The sequence below is a fragment of the Galeopterus variegatus genome, unplaced genomic scaffold, assembly GCF_000696425.1.
Source record: "Galeopterus variegatus unplaced genomic scaffold, G_variegatus-3.0.2 Scaffold3761, whole genome shotgun sequence".
Taxonomy (NCBI): Eukaryota; Metazoa; Chordata; class Mammalia; order Dermoptera; family Cynocephalidae; genus Galeopterus; species Galeopterus variegatus.
The window spans coordinates 149,807-174,311 of NW_007729872.1; the positions used below are offsets into that span (position 1 = coordinate 149,807).

General features: G+C 45.7%; 1 protein-coding gene across 1 annotated transcript in view; it reads left to right on the plus strand.

The window, feature by feature from the left end:
* The window catches only part of GARNL3 (GTPase activating Rap/RanGAP domain-like 3), a 142,534-nt gene that overhangs the window by 97,960 nt on the left and 20,069 nt on the right, over positions 1-24,505 (plus strand). The window contains exons 15-23 of the mRNA XM_008585920.1: positions 92-207; positions 2,088-2,192; positions 3,261-3,335; positions 5,798-5,909; positions 10,646-10,744; positions 11,081-11,197; positions 11,756-11,928; positions 13,905-14,063; positions 21,077-21,143. Coding sequence (XP_008584142.1) covers positions 92-207; positions 2,088-2,192; positions 3,261-3,335; positions 5,798-5,909; positions 10,646-10,744; positions 11,081-11,197; positions 11,756-11,928; positions 13,905-14,063; positions 21,077-21,143 — 1,023 coding nt within the window. The remainder of the gene's footprint in view (positions 1-91; positions 208-2,087; positions 2,193-3,260; positions 3,336-5,797; positions 5,910-10,645; positions 10,745-11,080; positions 11,198-11,755; positions 11,929-13,904; positions 14,064-21,076; positions 21,144-24,505) is intronic.

Below are 24,505 nucleotides of genomic sequence, written 5' to 3' on the forward strand. Positions count from 1 at the left end.
ACACGGAAAAAAAAAAAAAAAAAAAAAAAAAAAAAAAAAAAAAAATAGCTATTAACGTGTGTAATTCCCTTTTTAACTTGATTCGTTTTAGTAATTAATGGTGAAAAAGCCACTTTGGAAACCCCAACATTTGCCCAGAAACGTCGACGTACTCTAGATATGTTGATTCGATCTTTATACCAAGATTTGATGCCAGATTTGCATAAGGTAACTCTGGGTCCATGCTCCTTTTCCTTGTCATGGGGTCTGCGTTGAGAACACAAGTCTTAGCAATGAGGCTCTGATTAGAAAAGCCTGGGAGTCGCCTTAATCCTTGCTGTCAAGACTGTCCTGTGGCCACCATGTGCTGACATTCTCTCATTGTTACCACAAGAAGGAGGGACATTGAGTGTCCATGTACAGGATCATGATTTCCATAAAGCCAGGGGAGGGGGAGCATGGGTGTCAGTCTGCAACCCCTGGGGCATTTTGGGGGTGGCTGTCCTTGGTGATACTATGCATTACCAGGGCTGTGGAGCTAATGGATAGGCAAAAATTGGGTGCTTTTGTAAGTTTTTGGAGATTTACTGGCTACCCCATATTCAGGCACTGAAACAAGCATTTCTATTTACTGAAAACTCACTCTGTGCTGGCCTTAGGTATATGACCCACTTGCTAGGCCTAAGGTATATAACACTGATGAGACCCAGCACGTTCTATCACCTCGAGGGGCACATGTCCTCTTTGGAGACCTTCAGAGGCAGTGTGAGGTCACCAATATGAGGCACCCATTAATGCAGAGTAAAATTATCAGTGTTTAAAAACATTTCTGGGGCTGGCCAGTTAGCCTAGTCGGTTAGAGCACGGTGCTGGTGACACCAAGGTCCAGGGTTGGATCCCTGTTACCAACCAGCCACTAAAAAATCCCCCAAAACAACTTTTCCCTATTTAATCAGCACAGAACAAGTAGGGGGGATTCCCTAGAATCCATGCAATCATAAACTTCAGTAAAAATAATTGCTAATGATATGTGTAAATGAATGTAACATCAGGTTTCAGGTGCTCGCCCAGGTGAGACATGGAATAAAATAAGCTAGTGCTTACTGGTCCTTTTCCTTCTGCTCGGTGACCACCACCATTTTATAGGCACCCCTTGACTTCTGCCTGGTCAGTATACCCTAACTATTTGCAGAGTTGGGCTGGGCTAACCCCAGGACCCCCAAAGAGCAAACCTTAATTGGTCATCTGTCAATTGAGAGATGATGTTCTCAGGCCTCGACTGGAAGCCTCACTGCCTTACCAGGCTTCCCCAGCCCCCCAGTTGAAGCCAAGCCCCCCATTAAATGCTCTCATATACCCCACATGCTTCCCCTGCACAGCAGTGATCACATGTGCTCATCAAGTCATTAGTCACTTAATCTCTCCCGCTAGACTCTGTGCTCCACAAGGACAGAGACTGTGTCTGTCACACTCCCAAGATCTGGCAGAGCAGTAGGGGCTCAGTCAATACTTAGTGATTAAACGAGTGTATCCCATCCTCTGACTGTGTTGGGAAGAGAACTAACATTTACACAGTATGCACGAAGCTCTGTGCTAAGCACCCCACGTGTATTGCCTCCTTTAATCCTTGTCACACACCTGAGAGTCTGGTATTAGCCACACAGATGCTGAGCCTCAGAAGTTAACTCACTTGCTCGAAGCTACCCACAGGGCCACAGCATTGCACAACTCTAGGGGCCCCATTCTCATAGATTTCAGTATGTTGTGCTCCAGGGGCACCACTCAATGAGGTTGACATCCTGGAGCGGTGCAAGGTGGTGGCCCAGGCCACACTGAGTAATTTAGTAAGTGATGGAGCTATTGCTCTGCCTGATTCCAAAGCCTGTGTTCTCAGCCATGGCACAGTGCTGGCTCTCCAGCTGTTGGCACTCTTATCCCTAGCCTCTAGCATAGACCTGGCACCCAGCAGGTGCTCTGTAAATGCTATTGAGTGAATGAATGCAAAGGTAGAAATAGGACCATTTGGACAAATAGATGTGTGACTTAAGAGAAGCCAAAGGATGAGACTTAACCATCTATGGAATTCATAACTTGTTTTTCTTTTTTAGAACATGCTTAATAGACGATCTTTTAGTGATGTCTTACCAGAATCTCCCAAGTCAGCACGGAAGAAAGAGGAAGCCCGCCAGGCAGAGTTTGTTAGAATAGGGCAGGTGGGTTTTATTCTGAAACCTTTTCTGCAAGACATGTAGTTTTGACTTCCATCCAAACCAGATGGCGCATGTGCAAAGACTTATGTTTGCCTAGTGCTGTAGGAACTCTGTAATTGCTCTTAGGATTGTTGTGGAAAATCACGAGGGAGATTTTTGATAACCATGTAGGTGTAGTTCCCTGCAGGTGTCAGGAGAGAACAGCTCTCTGCAGAACTGGGAGTGCTGCTGCTGGAAGCAAGCGGCCACAGGGCCCACCTCTGGCCTCCCTCTTGTCAAGGGAGCATGGATCACTTGCCTGCCTCCTAGGAATTTTCTGAAGAGTGGGGAGCCAATTTGGGAAACACACATTAAACCCCTCCCTGACAGTGGAAGCACAGAGTGGCAGTGTCTGTTGCTCATAGAAAACCTGAACTTCCACCTTATTACTTGGAAGCAGTCATCCCAGTCGTCCCCTCATTTTAGGCTTTGAAGAAAATCACTCTCCCTTTGCCTTGCTCCCACATGACACTAGTATTCTTCAGTTCCAGGAGGTAACACAGCTTCCTGCCCTGATCCTGCATCACAGCAGGGAGAAGGGGGAGCCCTGCCCCTGCAGCTAAGGTTCTGACCGGAAGGCAGAGAGCTAAGCAAGGCAGGTGGAGGAAGACCATGTGATAAGGAAAGCTTAGAGGCAAAGATAACTTTTCCCTAAACAGGTGCATTATTACAGGGCTCTCAAATGTTGGTCCTTGTTTAAAGATACCTGGCCTCTACTTCAAGAGATTGAGGAAAGACCTGGGAATCTGTATTTTTTTCAGTGCTCATGGTTTAGAAATCACGATAGTGATATATTGACCATTTAAAATGACCAAATACATTTGGGGTAATTTGGGGGTGGGACATTGCCATAAGGACTTCACCATATCCAACTAACTTCATATCTTATCTTCAGGGATAAGTTGGTGTAGGAACCTGAAACTTTAGTCTGAAATTACTCTTGTTTTATTAAATTGTTTTTGAATCACAACTGTTTATCCTGTTCTTTTACTGCCTGATAACAAACTTTAAAAGAGATCTCTGTTCTATAAGGCACTAAAACTGAAATCCATTGTGAGAGGGGATGCTCCATCAAGCTTGGCAGCTTCAGGGATCTGCAAAAAAGAGGTAAGTTGCAGAAATTCCTACTCTCTGCCTGTTCATGTGCATAGTAGGAATTTGTAGTGTTTCCAAGCACGTTATAAATACCAAATTTCAGTACGATTTAACAACATTCTTAATAAGAAATTCTTAGGCATACATTAAAAGCACAAGCCTGTGGAACCGTAACTTGCTCACCATTGACCATCAAGGAGTGAGCTTCCATTGCTGGAGTCAGCTGGTAACCTACCAGGGGCCACAGGCCACCTTTGGAGAAACCCTGCTCCCGAGGACCCCATGGGCTTTTGTGCGGTTGGCTCTGCAGAGGCCAGAATCCCCCATGCTGTTCCAAAGACTGTTCTGTTTCCAAACAACTGGCCTTTGTCAACTTCATTTCATGAGCTATATTCACGATCTTAGAGGCAGCCCGGGAAGAGTGCTGTGCTTAGGCAGAGGGCCTGAAGACCATGTTCTCACCCTGTGGAATCTGCACCAAGCCTCTCCATAGCAGAAGAGTCTGGAGCAATGGCGAACACCATCAGTCCTCAGACCAGAGCTTCTGTGGGGCCAGTTCTGAGATTATTACTGACACTTCATGCTCCGATATTCAGTAGCTCCTCAGACCTCACATAGTCACCAGCCCCTTTGAGAAGCCATGAAAACAATGGACACCCCACACATACCAGTTCACTAAAATGTACAAATAACACAGGCACACAGAACTCTGAATACAATTTCTGGGGTCTCACAGACCTCCTTAAGCCCTCCATAGATCCTCTAGGGCCCTTGGATCTTCTGGGTGAGAACCCCTCTCTGCATAAGTGTTCCAAACTTGTGTCCTCTGATCAGAGAACATTTTTTATTAGGAGTTGGTTGCTCTGTTTTGGGGTTACCTAATGCGCTGATGTCTGTGTCTGTCTTCCAATTGATATTTATATTGGCTTTGTTTTTTTGTGTGCTCTTGCTGAGTCACAAACTCAGAATTGCCAGAAATCTTCTTGAGGAAATGCCATTTCAATTAATGACCTGCACTTGTGCGGCCCTTTTTCAGTGTATAAAATGTTTTCACCTTCTTTAGGTGATCTTTTCAAAACAGTACAAGTCCTGTCTTAGCAATTAGAATACTCTTTCTTGAGGCTTGTGGGTTTGCTAAAGGGAGAGCATACTTTTTTTCTAAGATAGCAATAATGCACACAGTATTTACCCTCAGCCCTAGTGACACTCTCAAAGATGGTCCTCAGAGCCTTTCACTTCTGCTTTGAGTATGTGAGTGTGTATTCACAGTGTACTTACGAACACACCACCCATGCACACAGGGGCTCTTTTCCAGCCCCGGGTGGGACATATCAGGCCCTGTGTCTGATTGAAAGTAAAAGTGAACACGTAAGACTCCAACTTGTCCCTGAGAATCTCCAAAGACTTCTTTTGTCGCCAAGCCAGGTGCTTTGGAGGGAAGTTAATGGTTCTGTTGAAAATGTCCACAATTCTTTTTTTTTTTTTTTCCCCCTTTTTGTCTTTTTTACTGACCGGTAACAGGATCGCAACCCTCGGTGTCGCGCCCATACCAGGGACCGGCAATGGGATCGCAACCCTCGGTGTTGCGACCGCACCGCGCTCAGCCAGTGAGCGGGAACCGGTCTCCACATGGGATCCGAACCCTCGGCGGGAGCGCCACCACACTCCCAACCGGTGCACTTGTCCAGTGCGCCACCGGGCCGGCCCAGAAAATGTCCACAATTCTGGTGGGACTAAGACCCCAGTGAACAATGCCTGCCAACTCCATGATCCCACATGCGGCTCTGAGGCTGCCGTGAGGGAGTGCTACCTCTTTATGCTTAAAATGAACATGAAACTAACACTCAAGGAAAAGCGTTCACGTGGCATGAAAATGTCATGCAGGGGAACTGAGTAGTTTCGTTGGCAGCATTTGCTATTTTCCTACAAACAGATGTTATTTTTTCTTCAAGACTTTGTAGCCTTATGTGGGTCAATAGGCATTCTTATGTTAAGACAGTATCAACCTCTCTCATTGTGTATGATTTAATAATTTTGCTGAATCAGCAACACAGGAATCTGACTTTTTTATAGAGTTATGTGGGATTTACTTTTATGCTGAACTAATGTGAATTCTCTAAAAACCAGGCACCAATTGGTCCAATTTCCAGGTGTTAAAAAAATACTTGCTTAGAAAACGTTACCAATGCTTTAATTGCCCCTGAGGAATATAACTGTAATATAGAGACAGGTCATGGTGCCAAAAAACAAGAGAATTCGCACTTTTCCTATTGCATATGTATTTGAAAGGAGACTTTTCTTCTTCAGAGAGGTAACTGGGTCCAGACCTCGTTTAGCCACCAAAGTTTGGCGTGAGTCTTCTCCCATGGGGTACCTGTGTTACTGTTTCAGGTGCGGTACTATACATTTCCATTTGATGGCCACGGAGTATTTTTCTGGTGCACTTATTTTCCGATGCTTGTATTGCCTCGCAGCCTTGGGAGCCCCAGTGTTTCTGCAGTAATTTCCCTCACGAAGCCGTGTGTGCAGATCCCTGGGGCCAGGCCTTGCTGGTTTCCACTGATGCTGGCGTCTTGCTAGTGGATGGTTAGTGAGTAGCTGCTCCTACAAATGTCTCTATTTGTGTAACTCTAGTACTTCTAAGGTGGGGGACCACCAACCAACTCCCTTTAGACCGTAAATGTGTCATCTGCAGTGAGGTCATCAAAGTTTCATTTCCTTACAAAATTAACCCCTTGGGACCAGGGCAGGCAGAGGGAATATATTCTGAAACCAGCATGCTGGAGGGCAAGCCGTAGGTTCATCCCTTCCCCAAATCTCTGATTAGTTGGTGGATATCAAACATCCTGCAAAAAGAATCTCCTTTTTGGCCAGTACTGTTCATGGTTCCGACATTTTACCTTAAATCAACTAAGTCACATTATCTAGAGCCACCATCTCAGGGACATACTCTCTCTCAAAGCCTTTTTCTAAAAATGATTTCTGATTTGGAAAAGTACTTTGTATCTAAAACAAGTAAGAATCTTAAATAACCCCTTTTTGATTGATATAGAAACAAAAAGATTTTGACAGGAAGACAGATTTCAACTCAATATAAAATCAAACTTTCTGGCAGCCAGATAGATGAGACTGCCCAGGGAGGTCGTCAGTTCCCTGTTGCCACAGATTAGCCACCGTCAGATGTGCCCTTGGCGAGGCTGCTGTAGAGAGAGTGCAGCTTCGGACAAGGAGATAGATGCATAGACTGTGTGGTCCCTTCCAGCAGAGGCCCTTTTGGATTATTCCAGACTGCTAAGGAATGACAAAGGAGCTACACATTGGCAACAGGTCATCTCCTGGGGCTTCAGAGGGAGCCGTAGGCACAGAGACAGTGACTTCAAAGGGCATATCCTCAGACAGCACAGAAGCAGCTGCCCAGTCTCTGGGTGACATAGAGACATTTCATGATAATCCTAAGGCCACCACTGTGAGAATGACATAATCGCCTAAAACTGCAGCACCTTCCTTCCCTTCAACACGAACTTTACTCCTTCCTCAGACCCTTAATCAGCACGTTTACTAAGCGCCTGCTCTGTGAGGCCCCGTGCCAGGTGCTCTCTGTGGTATAAGAGAGGTGAGCCACGCTTTATAATGCATTTATTTCTGACCTTATCTGGTTTTTTGGATAGATGTTTGTGTGCCCATATCATAAGTGTATCTATAACTAATTAAATAAAAGGCAGATAATTTAAAATTAATAAACTCAGAATTTAAATTAAATACTTAATTTTAGAAACTACAAAACAATTAGAAACTCTTTGTGATCTTGAAGAAAAGTTAATTCTCTGAGCCTCAAGTTTCTCTAAAGTAGGGGTAATTTTTTAAGATGCAAAAAGATAATTTATAATAATGAAAAATTATGAAATAAGATGGGGATGGTGATCATAACTACAAGGAGGGGATTGTAAGGGCTAAAGTTACCTATGTCACATCCTTAAAGCAGTGTCTGGCACATAGTAGTAACTTACTAAATGGCAGCTATTATCTTTACTATGTCCCTATGAACTTGCTTAAAGTTAACAAAATCCTTAGGTTTTTGCAAAAAGTGCAACCAAAAAATATAAAGAATTTTTTTTTTAAAAGACAGATCTTACAGGTTTAGTCCAATCTCTCAGTTTTCTAGGTGAAGAAACTGAGGCCTAAAGAAATGATGTGACTTGCTGAAGATCACACAGCTGGTTAGTGGCACATCTGGAACTAGAACCCAGATGTGATCCCTAGTCCAGTGCTCTTTCCACTAAACCAAATACATTTTATTAAAAACAAATTGAACTCTACCAATGTTTTTGTCTTTACCGTAACATAGATTTCTAAAAATATAGTCCTGGGCAAATAATTATGAAAAGTTTTGTGATTAAAAGAATGTTAGGGCTGACCCATGGCTCACTGGGAGAGTGTGGTGCTGATAACACCAAGGCCACGGGTTCGGATCCCTATATAGGGATGGCCGGTTGGCTCACTTGGGAGAGTGTGGTGCTGATAACACCAAGGCCACGGGTGCGGATCCCTATATAGGGATGGCCGGTTGGCTCACTTGGGAGAGTGTGGTGCTGACAACACCAAGTCAAGGGTTAAGGTCCCCTTACCTGTCATCTTTTTTTTTTAAAAAAAAAGAACGTTAAGTTCTTCCCATTTGCCTTTTGGGGAAAGAAAAAGCATGCTTCACGGTGACTTTGTAAGACTTGCCTAAAACAGAACAGAAAAAAAAATCTGTATGAGTTGCCTCTATTATAAAATATTATAAAATTTTCATCTTTATGGATCCAAAATTTAATGGAGATGTCAGATATAAGGATTATTGTGATTTGCCAGGAAATCGTTTTCTTCCAAATTTGAAGGATGTCATTTTACACAGGTGGTAAATGTGTACACCCTCCACCAGCTTAGATTTATTACTCATTTTTTTTTATGTCTTGTTTATACAATGATGCTTCCCTGTTTGTTTTTGCTAAAAAGGAGAATAACCCTTAGGCTTTCTTTGTATTCCTTACTGTACTTTCAAGCCATTAATTTTCTTGTTAATTTTTTGTTTACCTCTTTCTTATATACACTTAATCACATTATGAATTGTTTCCACGAGTGAATCTGTTTATTTCATTTCAGGCTCAGTTCCACTCTGTCCCATTAGCCTTTGCTTAATTTCATTAAACTTACCCCTTAAGAGTCTTCTCCTTTCAAGGTCATTATTAAAAACCAAGATCCTGAGTACTCTAAGTTAACAAAACCTACTTTGAAGGGACGCTAAATACTGATTAAATGTACTATCATCATGTGTTCTGGTTTTATAGTAATAAAAAAGCTGGTTCTAAAAGATGATTTCTTCATGAAGAGTTTATAAGAAGGAAAAAATTGTGATCAGTCATTAAACCCACATGTCACTTCCTCATGTCCTTGCCCCCTGTCCTCTTCCTTTCTGTTCTGTATATAAACCTGTTCATCCATCTGAGAAGGATTTGATGGAGAATAAGTGCTAATTTACTCTGTACTCAGCTTGGCAGCTGCACAGTATACCTCCGATTTCAACATAAAATGAAGTGCTCCACCATTTATTAATTCTTTACATCCACCACTCCCATGGTGGCACCATCCGCCCGCAGGTATGCGGTGCTGCTTTTATGCTGCAGCACTGGCGGAGAGCATGGGCTTTGTCCCTGTACAGACTGGGGCTCCCCGTGCTCAAGGTGTGACCTCAGACAAGTTACTAACACCTCTGAGCCTCAGGTTCCTCATTTGTTAAATGGGAATATTACTAGTTTCTACCTAATAAGGTCATTGGGACATTTAAATTAAATAACTGGTGAAACACTAAGCATTAGGGTCTGGCATGTAGTAAGTAGACCTTTAGTTATATCATCTACCATTGCTATTGCTGCCGTTATCCCACAATCTGAAATAATAATAGTTATTTAGCCATATGTGATGATGGATACTGGCATGATTATTGCATGTTTTGAACAATGAAGTCTGCCCCAGCAGAACTATAAAGACACAGAGAATCACTTCCCTCTTGTGAAGGCCTAGGATAGAGGAGGAAGGAGACTGGTTGATGAGCTATCATAAAATTTACATTTGCCCCAGTAATTAAGGGGAACTAGAGACAAGCCCTACGTCTAATCTGAGCTTAGTGGCCTCTGTGTGGTGACAAATCCAGAGCCCTCACAGGCCTGCAGGAGCAGAAGATCCCCGCCCTGTGGGGGTGGTTATTGGTCCTGGTGATGAAAGTTTGGCTCCCTCCTGGGAACCATCCAGGGAGGGGTGGACACCCGATCACACTTAGCTTTCTGGAGGAGGCAAAATCCTCAGGGCCTCTTGCTCCTAAATTATGATTAAACAAACCCAACCCCACAGCAGAGCACCTGAAGACTGAATGCAGATAAGGACTGCGTTAACCACTTCTCCTACCACAAATGTCTGCACCATCCCTGGACATCTCTGCCTTGCCCTGATTCTACATCAAGCTCTGAACAAATCCTTTTGCTTTTGAAACAGCCCCCTGTGTCCTGGGGTCCCCCAGAAGCAAAGTAATTGTTAGCAATTTAAAATCCCAATAAGTAACCTTAAAACAAATCTTGTGTGTGCCTGCAGTGCCTTCAGTCATCCATTTCCTGAAGTCTTCCTGAGTATTTCCACTTAAATTAGTTTTTTCCTGCTATTTGGGCAATTTGATATTTCTCTCTTTGCTTATTTTATTTTTGTCTAAAAAGGAGAGCTCATATTTCTATATGGAGATATATGAAAACTTCTAGGTAAACTACTATTGATCCAGACACAGAGCATGTTAGATTAGAGTGTTTAAATACAAAAGGAAATTTTACTTTTGCTTTCTTGAGAAATGTACAAAATGACCTAAGTTATGACACCATTTCAAATATTACATTAAAATAAGGAAATACTTATTAAGAGAAATAGCTGCTTTTATTCTTTTTTTTTTTTTTTTTTGACTTGGTATTTAGTCCTTTGGTTCAACCTTAGTAAAAATTGGGACTGAGAGATGTTGCTTTTTCTTTGATGAACATCGAGGAGAAGAATATAGTTCATGTGCCTCTGGGCTATGAATGCCTGTGAGAGTTCTGAACGCCTTTGGGAAGGAAATATCAGTACTTCTCCCTGAGCTGAGAGAATAGTGCTTGAACTTATTGTATAGACCTTATGAAAGCTCTAAAAGCCGGCCCCTTCATCACCTAGAGAGAACTGGGGTCCAGAACTACCCACAGACATGTGTCACAGGTTCTAGAAAGTGTGGGCCGGGAGGCAGTGATGGGTAACCAGGTTTCCTCTTCCAGGTGACCTTCCATCAGTGCCCGTGTTTGACAGAACGCTGCCCGTGAAGCAGATGCACGTGCTGGAGACTCTGGACCTTCTGGTCCTCAGAGCAGACAAAGGTGGTACCCCTTCTGGGTGGCATGCTCTGAAAGGAAGGAAAGCGGGTTGCCTTCTGCAGGTGACACCATGGGTCACCAGGGCCTGACTGCATTGGCTGTGCCAGCTGTTTCTTTAACTGGTGCTCAATGCTTGGGGTCTCTTAGTGGCCCCTGTGTTGGGGGGTGGGCAGTGGGGAAAGGGGATGTGCATCCGTAATTGCATTGGTAAGTAAAGTGGTGCAGAGTTTCTCCACTGGACGCCTCCAGTCCAAGTCTTCCTACACACTCTGCCTTTGATTTCCCCAGGTCATTTGACTTTTCCACTGAGTCCCCTCCTTTGCCTTCTTACGTCACCAGGAAAAGATGCTCGCCTCTTTGTCTTCAGGCTAAGCGCCGTGCAGAAGGGCCTCGAGGGGAAACAGGCTGCGAAGGCCAGAGCTGACTGCAGAGAGAACAAGCTGGAGAAAACAAAAGGTGACACCAGTCTTTGCATTTTGGCTGACTCTGTTTAATTAATTTTTTTCTCAGACGGCCCAGATTTTACTGAAAATAAAAATGAATAGGAATTTGATCTTATTGGTTTGTTTTTTACTTGGAAACATCACAAAGATAGCATCACCATTTCGTTAAGGAGCTTAAAAGATAGACAGTTTGAGGACTAGAGAAAATTCTGGGCCTCACATAACAAGTTTTGGAGGTGAATCAAGCTCCATTAGCAAATCTATGAGTAAAGAAATGTTTACACTTTAGCTCCTGGAGCTCTGATCACTCTGCACTTTAATTTGTGTAGCGTAGTAGGCATGAAGCTAAGTCCACAAACTGTAGAATATAGGGAAGATGACTTCTTAATTTTCCTGTAACAACCTAATTTTCACGTCAAGTCTGCATTTTGCCTGGAGTCAGAGACATTCTTACTTAGTCCATTCACTGAGTAATGCGTGATTTTCAGGGTTCTTAGGTATTGCCTATCCTCAAGGACTGGGGCTTCTAACCTCTTGTCCCGTGCCAAGCATCATTTATTTCTCTTCTCAGGCTGCCACTTGTACGCTGTTAACACTCACCACAGCAGAGAGCTGAGGGTTGTGGTTGCGATCCGGAACAAACTGCTTCTGATCACAAGGAAACACAAGCCAAGTGGGATAACCAGCATCCCACTGTTCTCCCCCCTGTCGGAGTCTCCCGTTGAAGAATTCCAGTACATCAGGGTAGGTTTTCTCTTCAAATCACTCATTCCTGGCCAAGGTGTCCTGAGGCAGACGCTGTCCCACCCAGAGTTTGTCATTGGCTGGGGTTGTCACCCTGTTCAGTAGCCAACTAGGGAAACCCTTGCTCCTGTGCCCTACTTTCCACCAAAGACTAAGGCAAAAGCTCATTCATTCCCGTGAACACCTACAGGTGCTGTCCTAGGCACCAAGGACACAGCAATGAACAAAACAATGTCTCTCTTCTCATGGAGATTGCTTTCTAGTTGAAGGATAACAGAAATAAGCAAATAAATCTATGATGGCTGGCAGATGTAAGTAGTGAGAATAAAAATAAAGTAGGGGAAGGGAACAGAGGATAATGGGGCAAGGAAGTGGGGGATCTCTTCTAGAAAGGATGTCCCGGGAAGCCGTCTCTGAAAGGGTTACCTTTGAGTAGAGACCCAATGGAGTACGGGAGTAACGAAGCTATCTGCAGAAAGGGTATTCCAGGCAGAAGGAGCAGCCAGCCAAGGGCTGGCCCTGAGGCCCTGTTCAAGGCACAGCCAGGAGGTTTGGGGGGGCTGGAGCAGAGGGACAAGGCAGCAGGTCAGAGAGAACTGGGACCAGCTTCTCCTGCGCCCTCCATGCTTTTGCAAGGACTTTGGCTTTGACTCTGAGTGAGGTGGGAAGCCTTTGGAAGGTTTGAAGCAGAGAAGTGGTGTGGTTTAAAAAGATCATTCTGGGCCGGCCTGGTGGCGCACTGGAGAGTGCGCCACTTGGGAGCGCGGCAGCACTCCCGCTGAGGGTTCGGATCCCATGTGGTGACCGGTTCCCACTCACTGGCTGAGCGTGGTGCGGGCGCAACACCGAGGGTTGCGATCCCATTACCGGTCAGTAAAAAAAGACAAAAAGGAAAAAAAAATTAAAAAAATAAAAAAATAAAAAGATCATTCTGGCTACTGGGTACAAGGGAACATAGGGGTCAAGAATGGAAATAAGGAGGCTGCGCAGAGGCCAGTATGGGACCCGAGTGGTTTGGGGAGTGGAGCGGGGAGAGGCGTGGGCGAGCTGCCCTGCTCGCCTTGGTTGGCAGAGTTTGCTGATAGATTGAGGCACAACCTTGTGAGAGGAGCCTCTGCAGGCTCCAGTTCCTCCCCTGACCTTGCCACCTCTTGTCTTTAAAAACCATGGTACATTAAGGTGTGAAATATGTCAAACATTGGCCTCTAAGGTGTAGTATCTCTATAGGTGAGCTGAGAAATTATTTTTGCCTAAAGTTAAACCATCTTGAATTATGCTTATCAATTTCTGGTAATATTCAATTTAGGAGGGACAGACAGCATAACAGTTAAGTTAAAACAAGTTAAAATTTTGCTCTAATTAGGTGTTAGCCTTTTAAGACAGTAATTAGCAATTTTAGTGAATATTTATGTACAGCATGTACATTTATGTAGCATGAGCTCTGAGACCAGCTTTCCTGAATTCAGATCTTGGCTCTACCATCTATAAACTTTGTAAGTGTAAGCAAGCCACTTGGCCTTTGAGCCTTAGTTTCCTCATCTGTAAGAGAGAATCGTAGTCATACCTGCTTCGTGAGGTGGTTATGAGAATTCAGTGAGAACAGCACCTGGCATGTGGTAGGTGCGTAACAAGGTTAGTCAGCAATTATTATTACTGTTACTAAATCACAGGACAGGATCAGACGATGTAAGGGCCAAAGCCGACCATACTGTTGATCTGTTTGGAAAAATTGTTTCCTGGCCTCTACCCTTTCCAGAGACAGAGGTCTGAGTCTTGAGGACATGTTACAGGAGGGAGAAGTCCGATGTGACCCCTGGCTCCCCCTGCCCTGTCCCCGCCTTCCCTGCAGCACAGGGATCTGCAGGAGCCTGGGGAGGCTGGCCTCTTCTGGAAGGATGGGGCAAGCAATGGGGATCGATATAAAGATGGCTGCTGTGTCCTAACCCCTGCCTCCTACATCATCATCAACCACACAGGAGATCTGTCTGTCTGACTCCCCCACGGTGATGACATTGGTGGATGGGCCAACCGAAGAGAGTGACAATCTTATCTGTGTGGCTTATCGACACCAATTCGACGTGGTGAACGAGAGCACGGGAGAGGCCTTCAGGCTGCACCACGTGGAGGCCAACAGGGTGAGTTGACGGTTCTAGGGACAAGTGGGAATCGGAGAAGAGTAGCTGTTGTGTCTTCTGACTTTGGGATGTCATGATTTGGGTTTCTTTAAAATTATGTACCATTTATCATATCGATATTATGTGATACACTATTAGGCTGAATCACATGAAGGTCAAAATGGTTCCATCTAATATACTGTAACTGTCCCACTGCCCCGCTCAGCTTTTCCAGGTCTTGCCTTGCCACTCCATCCTTCTGAATAAAAGAGACATGAAGAGTCAAAAAGCTGAATATAAATAACTAAATGAGAACATGGACTAGGGAATGCATCCTGGGAGGGCCTTTGGAGAATAAGCTTGCTCTCTGGGGCCCTGCAGACTCACAGCTTAGGGACTAGATGGCTGGGGCAGGTACAGTACCCCTCGCTAGCCCCTTAGAGGCCCACTAGGAAAGGAAGAAGGGGTGGGACCCCATTAGGAGAGATGAGAGAGCAGATCAGCACTGAGGGTCTACACCCCTGGTCTGAGCTGCACAGAGAACAAAGATTTCCTGGTTCTGGACAAAATCTAGGGCCACCCAAAACTACACTGAAGCTCTAAAGATGTCTGTGTGGAACCTGAACATTAACACTGGACAGTGGTGAAAATTGACTACTCTGAGGCCTAGTGACATGTCTGTCACTGGAGGTGGCTTCAGCACTGAAGTTAGGTCACAGAACTCTCCAGCATATTCATTGCTGCAAAGCAAGGCAAGACTTGATACACTGACCCACTGGAAGTTAGCATGGTGCAGGGCCAGCATTCCGGTGCAGGGCACTGCAGAACGGGGCATAGCCCCAGAGAGAATATAGTTCCTGACAAGGGCTTCCAAACCCACAGGCTTCCCCCAGTCCTGTTCAGCAAAAGCAAAGAGTCTGCGAAATTCTTTCCAATTACGCTTTGCAACTTGTGGTAGTGCACGTTCTATGTAAACATTCATTACAATTGCTCATTACTGTTTTAAGAAGACTTAATACCTAATTAGAGCAAGATTGTAAGAAACAGAAAAATCAAAAATAGAAAAATCTAGTTAGGAGCCCTTCTTGTCTTCAGCTGGTATCTATCAGTCACAAGAGTAGTCTGCCATTGGTGGCACCCAAACTTGTCTGCAATTAGAGTCATCTGAGGAACTTAAAAAGCTACCAATTTGTCCCTCTGCCAGAGATTTCATCTTGGATGTGGTGGGGGCTTGGGAGGGTTTACATGAGCCCTAGGTGATTCTGATGTTCAGCTAAGTTTGGGAACCACTGATGTACTTCTCATCCCTGGCGACAATCATCTGGAGAGTTTTAAAAAGATTAGTGTTCTGACCCCACCCCAGATCAATTAAATCAATTTGGGAGTGGGTGGTACTTGGGAACCAATAGTGTTTACGTCTCCCCAGATCATGCTAATGTAGACCTACCTTAGCTTAGAACAAGTCTAGAGCTCTTCCTGATTTGAAGCTGGGAGGTGTGCCCCTCCACTCCCGCCCTCCCACCTGCTGCAGGCTAGCTACCTGGGTCCACCCTGGACCTGCAGTCTCTCCTGGTCTGCTGACTTCTGAGGAGAAAGGACCCGATTTGTCCTTTAAAAGTTAGTGCTCCCTTCTTGCCTTTCAAAACTCTGTGTAAACAATCCTGGCCTAACAGGTCTTTTTCAATCAGTTCTTTCCCTGGCATCTAATTTGCCAAGACTCAACCTGCTTTTTCTACTAGAAAAGTCCTCACCTTGTTTCAGAGAAACTTTCTTTCTTTTTTTTTTTTTAAATGAAGGGAAATTAGTTTCCTAGATATATTAGCAGAAATCTGACACTTGGGGTGAACAAGCACTTCTTTAGTGTTCTAGAACACAAAACAGGTTAATCTGTGTCCTTTTTTCCATTGAAGCATGTGCAGACTTTCTGGCATGTTCTGGTTTAAAACAAACCATGCCTAAGTGGCTGAGAATTGTGCAGTTCAGTTATCCATGTAGGTAGCTGTAGAGAAAAATCATTTTTTTAAATATCTTTCATATGATAGTTATTAGTATTTACTTTGATATCCTGATAATTCACAAGAATGTTTGTGGATTTTTTTTCTTAAGATTCATAAAGGTCCAGGAAAAATTGGGTTGAAAACAGTGTTTTGTTTTTCTGATAGTCATGAGGAACAATTCTAAAGTTTTCTGTCTTTTCTTCAATATGCTTTTTTAGAAACAAAGATAAAAAGCTTTTCTGTAAGAGAGAAAAAAAATTTTAAAGGAGAAGACAAAGCCTCCCTGGATCCCGGCTCTGAGAGCACCGGCGCGGGCAGCCCTGCTGTGGGGCGCTGAGCGGGCATGCTCGCTTAGTCAGACACAGTTATGCATCTTTGCAAAGCATTTACTGTCCAAGCGGGGAGATAAGCCCTCAAGACATAGGAGAAGTATCAGCAGTGTGTTTCCTAACAGCTAGTCAGAAGCAGGCCCTGCGGGAACACGACTTGCTTTTCACCGAGGTGTTCCTGCAGCTCAGCACCTGGGGCAGAGAGTGCGGCTGCTCCAGCCTGAGGCTGGGGGTTTCAGTTTCATTTAGTTACACTCGCCACCTGCCTGCCTGCCCTGTGCTCAGTGTCAGTGTTGATTAGGCTGGCCCAGCTTTCTGCCTCTGTTCCACCTTCTCAGCCAGGACCACTTGATTTCCATTTCAATCTTAACCCCCACCTCAGGTTCTAGGACACTCCTAGCTCAAGAGAGGAAATGTTTAAGAAGCACTTAAGGAGCATACTGAAGGTCAGCATCAAGTTCATTATACCAGCAGCCGTACTGTGACCTACTGCCACAGCTCCAGCAGCCAGCAATGGCCTCATTCCCTAAACCAAGGTCTCCTCTGGAAGGAACTGCAGACCTGGTAATAGGACCTGGGTCTCTGGCTTGATCACTGGGCCCAGGTCCCCATCTTGACTGCCCAGAAACCAGTGTTTCTCAGCTAGGCGATCACCTGAAAAGACTGAACACCGAGCCAGCAGTGGCTGCCTCTCTCTGAGCTGGGGCTGGGGAAGGTGGGGCACAGACTTCACTTGTTACGAGTCTGTGTTTAGAATTTCACAACCACCCTATGTTACTTTTATCATTTTTAAATGCCAAGAAAGTGAACTGCAGCCAGCCTTCTTTTTTTTTTTTTTTCTTTAAAAGGTGACCGGTAAGGGGATCTTAACCCTTGACTTGGTGTTGTCAGCACCACACTCAGCCAGTGATGGCAAACCGGCCATCCCTATATAGGATCCGAACCCACGGCCTTGGTGTTATCAGCACCGCACTCTCCCGAGTGAGCCACGGGCCAGCCCTTGCAGCCAGCCTTCTGCATCCACAGGTTCCACATCCGTGGATTCAACCAACCACAGATAAAAAATATTTGAAAAAAATAAAATAAAAACAACAATACAACATAAAGAATAATACAAATAAAAAACATAGTATAACAGCTGTTTACATAGCATTTACATTGTATTAGGTATTATAAGTAATCTAGAGATGATTTAAAGTATATGGGAAGATGGGCATAGGTTTCATGCGAATACTACACCGTTTTATATCAGGGACTTGAGCTTCCACAGATTTTGGTACTCACAGAGGGTCATGGAACCAGTCCCCCACAGGTACTGAGGAACATCTGTGCTTATTTTTAATCAAATAAAAAAATTAAAATTTGACACCTACATTCTACCCCAGACCTATATCGGCATCTCTAGGAGCAAGAATGCGGACTGTGTACGAGTATTTTTTTAAAGCTCCTCGTGGATTCTGCTGTCCCCACCTGGTTAAGAAGCAGTGCTTCAGAGGCTGACTCCTGCCAGGCCCCTCTCCCAGGGAGGAGATGGACATCTATATCAAAGCATGAACTAGGTCTCATTGTGATAAGTGCTAATAATGGTCCAAAGAAAGTGCCGTGGAGTGCCTAAGGAGGAAGTGGCTAAGTCCAAGCCAGGTCTTTTGTCCTGAATCCCTGCCCTGGGGCTGGAGCCCACCATGGCCTGCCCTGTAGCCTGAATCTCTAAGTCCTGCCGCTGTCATTTGCCTGTCCACACAGTCCTGGAGCCCGTTGGTAGACCCACTTGATGCCAGGCACCCCCTGGTGTCTGCTGTCACTGCACACAGACCTTTGTCTACAGGCTGCCTGTACTTCCTTCACTCCTGACACCACTACCTGCCTCTCCCACCCCACACCAAACACATACACAGGCCTTATCTCAAAACTAAAAGGCTATCTTCCACCTTTCCCATTGCAGTTAACCTTGCCATCATTATAACAACACAGCCACCACTGAATGACCACTTCTACGTGCCAGGCCCCATGTCAGAGCATGTCATACACATTGTGTCTCAGAATCTTCCCAATCATCTGTCAGGGAAGTGCTGTTCGTGTCCCCATTTTTACAGAAAAGGAAACTGAGGCTCAGAAAGGAGGAGTCACTTATGTACCCCAAACCACACAACTAGCAAGTGGCAGAGGCAGGACTTGAGCCCAGGCTGTCTGACTGCAAAGACCATGCACTTAAAGCCAGCATGCTGCAGCTCCATCCACAGCCACGTCCCAAAGCATGGTGGGCACAGCTGGTCTGGGCCACAAAGCTGGAAGCACTTGGTCCTGCCCTGGAGAAGTCTGGCAGAGCAGACACATGCATTCACACCACAACACGAACCCTCTAGCTGAGACATGTAATAAAACTGACAGGTGCCGGGACACCTGAGGAGGAAGCGATTCCAAGTCAAAGTGGTGGGGCAAAAACGTTCATTTCAGGGGTGAGAGGGGACTCAGGAACCTTTCCCTCATGTAATATAGCCTTTTGGTGCTGGCTCCATATCTGCTGACGATATCAGCTAACTTTTATTGCATATTTACCAAGTACCAGGCCCTGTGCTCGGTACTTATATAAGTTACCTCCTGGAATCCTCATCCCCCACCCCCGCCCCCGGTCAGGGTAGATACTCATATCTCCTGCTTCACAAATTAGGAAACTGAGGTTGTAAGAGGTGAAACAGCTGTTCTAAGTGCACAGACCTCTGAAGGGACAGGGCTGGGGTTTCGTTCAGTACGTCATTCATCCAGTGAATATTTATTCTGCTCCTGCAACCTGCCCGACCCGGGCCTGGGTGCTGAGGAGACAGGGGAGGACAGCACAGAATCTCTGCTTCATGAGTCTCAGAGTCTCCTGGGGAGCAGAGCGACAGTAGACAGACGGGTACGTGGACATCAGATAGCGACACATGCTGTGCAGAGAACCTGAATAGATGGGGATGATATAGAGCAGTGTGGGGATTGTTTGAGATTTGACCCCCAGGTCTTTCTGATCACTGCTGGGGCTCTTGACCCCTGGTCCTTGCTGTCTCTCACTCCCTCTAAAGCCCCCCAACTCTTGGTGATGGCACTTGCCCTATTATACCTTGTTTTATGTACTGGATGCTTTTCTGATCTTTTTCTTGAGAGGTGGGACCTTACCTTATTCATTTCTGTATCCCTATTGATACCTAGGACAGTGCCAGGTAATGGCAGATAGGAGGGGACAGGGATGCCATTGGAAGGGCTGTGGAGCCCAGGCAGTGGCTCTGGCTCATTTGGGTGACAGCAGTGAAAGGGGTTGGCTGGGTGGAGGGTCCGGGGGAAGAACACAGTGTGGGACTGGGGAGGGCAGGAGAGATGCCAGCCAGCTGGAGGCCACATAGAGGCTCCTGCCTGGGGAGGCAAGTGGCCTCACCAGGATGGCAGTGATGGCACCAAAAAAACCCCGAGACCCTGTGAGGAGGCTGCTGCTGGGCTTGGAGGGGAGTGGGGAGCCCCTGAGACTTTGGGGATAGTTCTGCTAACAAAAAAGAAGAGGTTTAGAAGGGAAAATGGTTGTGTGAGAGGTGAAGGTAATAGCCTCCGCAGAGTGCTTATCATGTGTCAGGCGTTGTGCTACCCCTCCCGCCACCTCCTGCCCTTCAGTGACTTCAATATGGAATCAGTTGCGTTTGAGAGAACAAAGCACTCAGAATGTGGACGGGAGCTCCAAGGAGAATGTGTGCCTGAGGTGGTAGACTTAGGGGTTTTGAGTGCAGAGTCAAACTTGAAGCTATAAAAGTGGGTATTTTTCTAATGAGACAAGAGCCAATCAATGGAAGAACAATCTGAAGAGGGAGAGAGGGCAGGAGGGCGGAGATGCCCACGGCAGAGGCTGCAGAGGACAGACAGAGATGAGCATTGGCCAAAGGCTTCAGCTGGGGAGAAGGAAATCTCTGAGCTCAGAGGGCAGTTTCCCGGTGGTACTGGAGGCCAGACCCTAAGATGCAAGAACACCAGTGGGGAAGTAAAAGGAGCAGGAGGCTTTTAGGGGTCAGAGTTTTAAAAACCAAGAAGGACCAAGGATGTTGGGTTGAGTGCCCTCTTCTCAGATGCAGAAACTGAGGCCCAGAGAGACGAGTTTGCCAGGAACACAGAAGTAGGTCTTCTGACACCCTTTCCATGGCATCACGCCACCTTCCTCGAAGTGAAGGGCATAGAGAGAGAACAGCAGTGAAGACAGCTGTGGTGACTGGCGGGTTCAGAAGCCTCCTCTGTTTGGGGCAGGAGGAAGCCTCGCTGAAGGTACAGGAGTGGTGAGGTAGGAAAGGACCAGAGCTCGGGTTCAGAGCGTGGCTGTGGCACTTACCAGCTGAGGGACTTGAGTGACTTCCCCTCACCTCTCTGAGCCTCACGTTCCTCATCTATAACATGGGAGTAATACCAGGGCTGAATATGAAAGAGAAATGAACGACCCATACAAAAATGCTTTGTGAACAGGAGCACACACAGTGACCCTGAGGCGTGTTGATAGAGCAGAGGCGCTGGCTACAGAGCTTCTTGAAGGATAGGAAAAGGCACCACATGTGGCACGATGGGTGCTGTGAGGCAGATGTGAGCCTGCAGCACCCGAGCTCCCGGAGGGCCACAGGCCACTGCGGACGCTTGCGCCTTGAGCGAGTCTCCAGCGTGTCAGTGTCCAGCCTGCCACTAGCGCTGCCCGTTATCATTGCAGGTTAATTTTGTTGCAGCTATTGATGTGTACGAAGATGGAGAAGCTGGTCTGCTGTTGTGTTACAACTGTAAGTCGAGGATGTATTTTTATCCTTATTTGCTAAAATGGACTGTTGTTTTTCTGGGCAATTTAAAGGAACTTATCCTTGGATCTACCTGATATATCGTTCCTGGGTTCTTAGTTGCACTCCAGGGAGCATCTAAAAAAGATGCATCCCTCCCTGGGTCTCCCACTATGCCCCAGTCCTCTTGGTGCAATGGGACCAGAGCCATCACCTGTGGCTCTGACTCCACAATATGGTGGTGATGATAGCAGCTCCCAGTTAGGGGCCCTTACTGGGTGCCATGTGCCGTGCTGTGTGCGTGATGGTCATTGTCTCATTTAATTCTCAGGGCCCAAATGGCCCACAGCAGACTCTGTTCTTAGCCTTGGTTTAGAGATAAGTCAGTGGAGGCCTGGAGAGGGGAAGCACCTTTCTCGACGTCACGCAGCCACTAAGTAGCAGGACCAGGGTCAGTGAAAGCAGCCTCAACCTGGCCTATCCAGCTGCAGCTGTGTTGGTTTGGGGTCAGTAGCAGGGTGGGTTTTGGGTACCAAAATGTACCAAATGTACCAAATAGGGTCTTTAAGGATTTTCAACATTTCAACAGCTAATGTTATACTTCAATAAAAAGGATTTTTTAAGGCTAAACAAGTAAGATATTTTCCTGGGTAAGGCTACCAAGTCTAACTAAAACATGAGACATTTTTCAGCCTAGAATTTTATCAACTTAGAGTGTTGGTGCTGGTTATGTCATGTGGGTCAGATATTTTGATTAATTAGTCTTTGGTTAATAAATAGGAGGAAGCTAATTATCAGCAGAAAAATTTGGTCAACATCATTTTCAAAACTCAGGACTGGAAAATAAGTTAAGAGAAGGCAGTTACAAGGCAGGAAGCTCTTCAACAATAAATCACTCTTTTGCAATATTTTAGCCACAGATCTGCCTAAACCCTCCTCAAAACAATGGGTCTTTAATAGCCCATTTGATGAGAAGGGCCCACATGCAAGGCGGCAGGAACAGGCCACCATGCGCAGCCTCTGGTGGCCAGTCTGCTGCTGCTGCTGCTGCTCCCTGTCCCCAGGTTTATGGGAACTAGGTGAGTAGGAGGCCACATGTTGGAAGTCACTTCTGTAAGATGTTAATCTCTTTAAAAGTGTGCTCTTTTTACTTTGGGTCAGGAATCTGGCTTTTCTGTTCCGTCTTGCCTTCTCCCAGCAGGTTGGCAGGTACCTGGTGAAGAACCCCAGGAGAATCAGTTGTCTCTCCCATGGTCACCCAGGTCACTGCCGTGACTCCGGCCCAGACATGCTGTGCACACGCGTGTGCTTGTTTTGTTCCACGTTCCCGTCTTGGTCACGGACGCTTCTGCGATAAAGGCCTTTTTCAACAAGATGCTGCAGACAGATTTTGCCCCCTCCACAATTTGAGACTGATTTTTATCATTTAAGTCACTTCCTTTTATTGAAAGACAAAATTTAAAGTAACTTTTACACAGCTAGCTGCCAAAAAAAATGCTTTCATAAATTCAGAGTTTTATCTGGGAGAAGTTACCACAGATATGTTAAGGATGAAAATACGAGGGCTCTTCAGAAGTCCGTGGAAAGACTCGTATTATCTTCCAATTCCATTTTTCCATGAACTTTGTGAAGTACCGTAGTATGTTATAATAGAGATTGTATTTTATAATAGAGATTTTATAATAATCCAGTTATATGTTATTTGAGAAAAATGTAGTCACAGATAAGCATTAGGAGGGGAAAGTATAATTTGAGATGTTGATGATGTTCTTATTTTCTCATAATTAATCTCCATTGTGAATACCAGGGTCAGTCTTTAACTGCTTAAAAAAGTAAAGAAAACTTGGCTGTGACCTTAGCACCCACTAATCATTCACCTTTACTGCAAATAATCAATTTCAGTGGTAAGGGTGAACTCATGTGCTTGCTGATGATGTTTTAAAGATAATCACACAAGGAAAACTAGAAAAGCTCACGTAAGTACCTCTCCCTCTCCATGTGACCATGTTTAACCTCACTAGGTCTAAACTTGCAGGGGAGTGATGTTAGAATACAGAACCTGCCCCTCACAACTGTTGTGAGGATTAAATAGGATTACACAACCTGTAAAGCCTAACACATTGCCTGGACAGTAAGATTTTTTTTTTTTCCCTCCTTTTATTCCATAATCATCACAATATTAATTTAGAACCCAGTTTTTTTAACCTCCATAGACTTTTCTACATCTAGAAAGGGACTTTTGTTCAGAGAAGTGTATTTTAAAATCAGAAACAGTATTTGTCACCTCATTCTCCACCAGCTGGATGGGGAAAATCAATGGAGAAAGGTCATAATCTCTGGGCTTCTTCCTGTGCAGTGACATTCTTAAGTCTCTCCCCTCGACCCAGGTCTGCACCCTTCATGTTGTCCTTTTTAACCACATGGAGGATGCTCTCTGTGTCAGGCCTGCTCTTGGCTCTGGAGAGACAGTGGTGAAAGGCACTGCCAGGGACTGCGGTGCACTCACAGTTCAGGGGAGAGCCGGACTTGAACCCCAGCACAAGGAGGGTGAAGGAGCTCCACAGCTTGGAGTTCAAAGAGCATGCATCAATTACTTTCTAAATCCATTAAGTCTGAGTCACAGCCCCTCACCAGGCGCAGAGATCACCAGTATTAGTTATTGGGAGGGGGGACCCTCTACCTCACCAGGATCACATTGGAGTCCCTGGGGCTTATTAAGTTAGAAAGTGTAGGTTTGGGACCTCTGATCTGCAGTCTGGGTCAACTCCAAGTGGCTCTTCATCCACACCCCTGTGACCCATTTCTAAGTGGGTAGCTTCACTCTCTGAGACAGACTGAGCTGGGTCTGGCCTCCTTAGGCATATATGCTGCTGTCCCCCACCCATCCAGGGTACTCTGGGCTCAGGGAGCTCAGATCCCTCCAGCTGAAACCCACCAGCAGTTTGCTGTCCCTCAGTGGCAGTGGAGAGCTGTGCGCAAGGGACAGGGACCTTGTAGAACACAATGCTGCCCTCCCCTTCCTGAGTGGGGATGGGGAAAGAAGAGGCTTTTATTCATTCAACAAATATTTATTGAGCACCTGCGTTGCCTAGGGGTTTCAGCAGTGAATAAAATGTACACAAAGCCCTGCCCTCACAGAGTTTACATTTTATAGGGGGCAGACGGACAATTAACAAGATTAATTTAGGGCCGGCCCGGTGGCGCACTGGATAGTGCGCCGCTTGGGAAGCGCAGCGGCGCTCCCACCCAAGGGTTCGGATCCCACATATAGACCGGTTCCCGCTCACTGGCTGAGCGAGGCGCGGGAGCAACACCGAGGCTTGCGATCCCGTTGCCGGTCCCCGGTCCGGTACGGGGGCAACACTGAG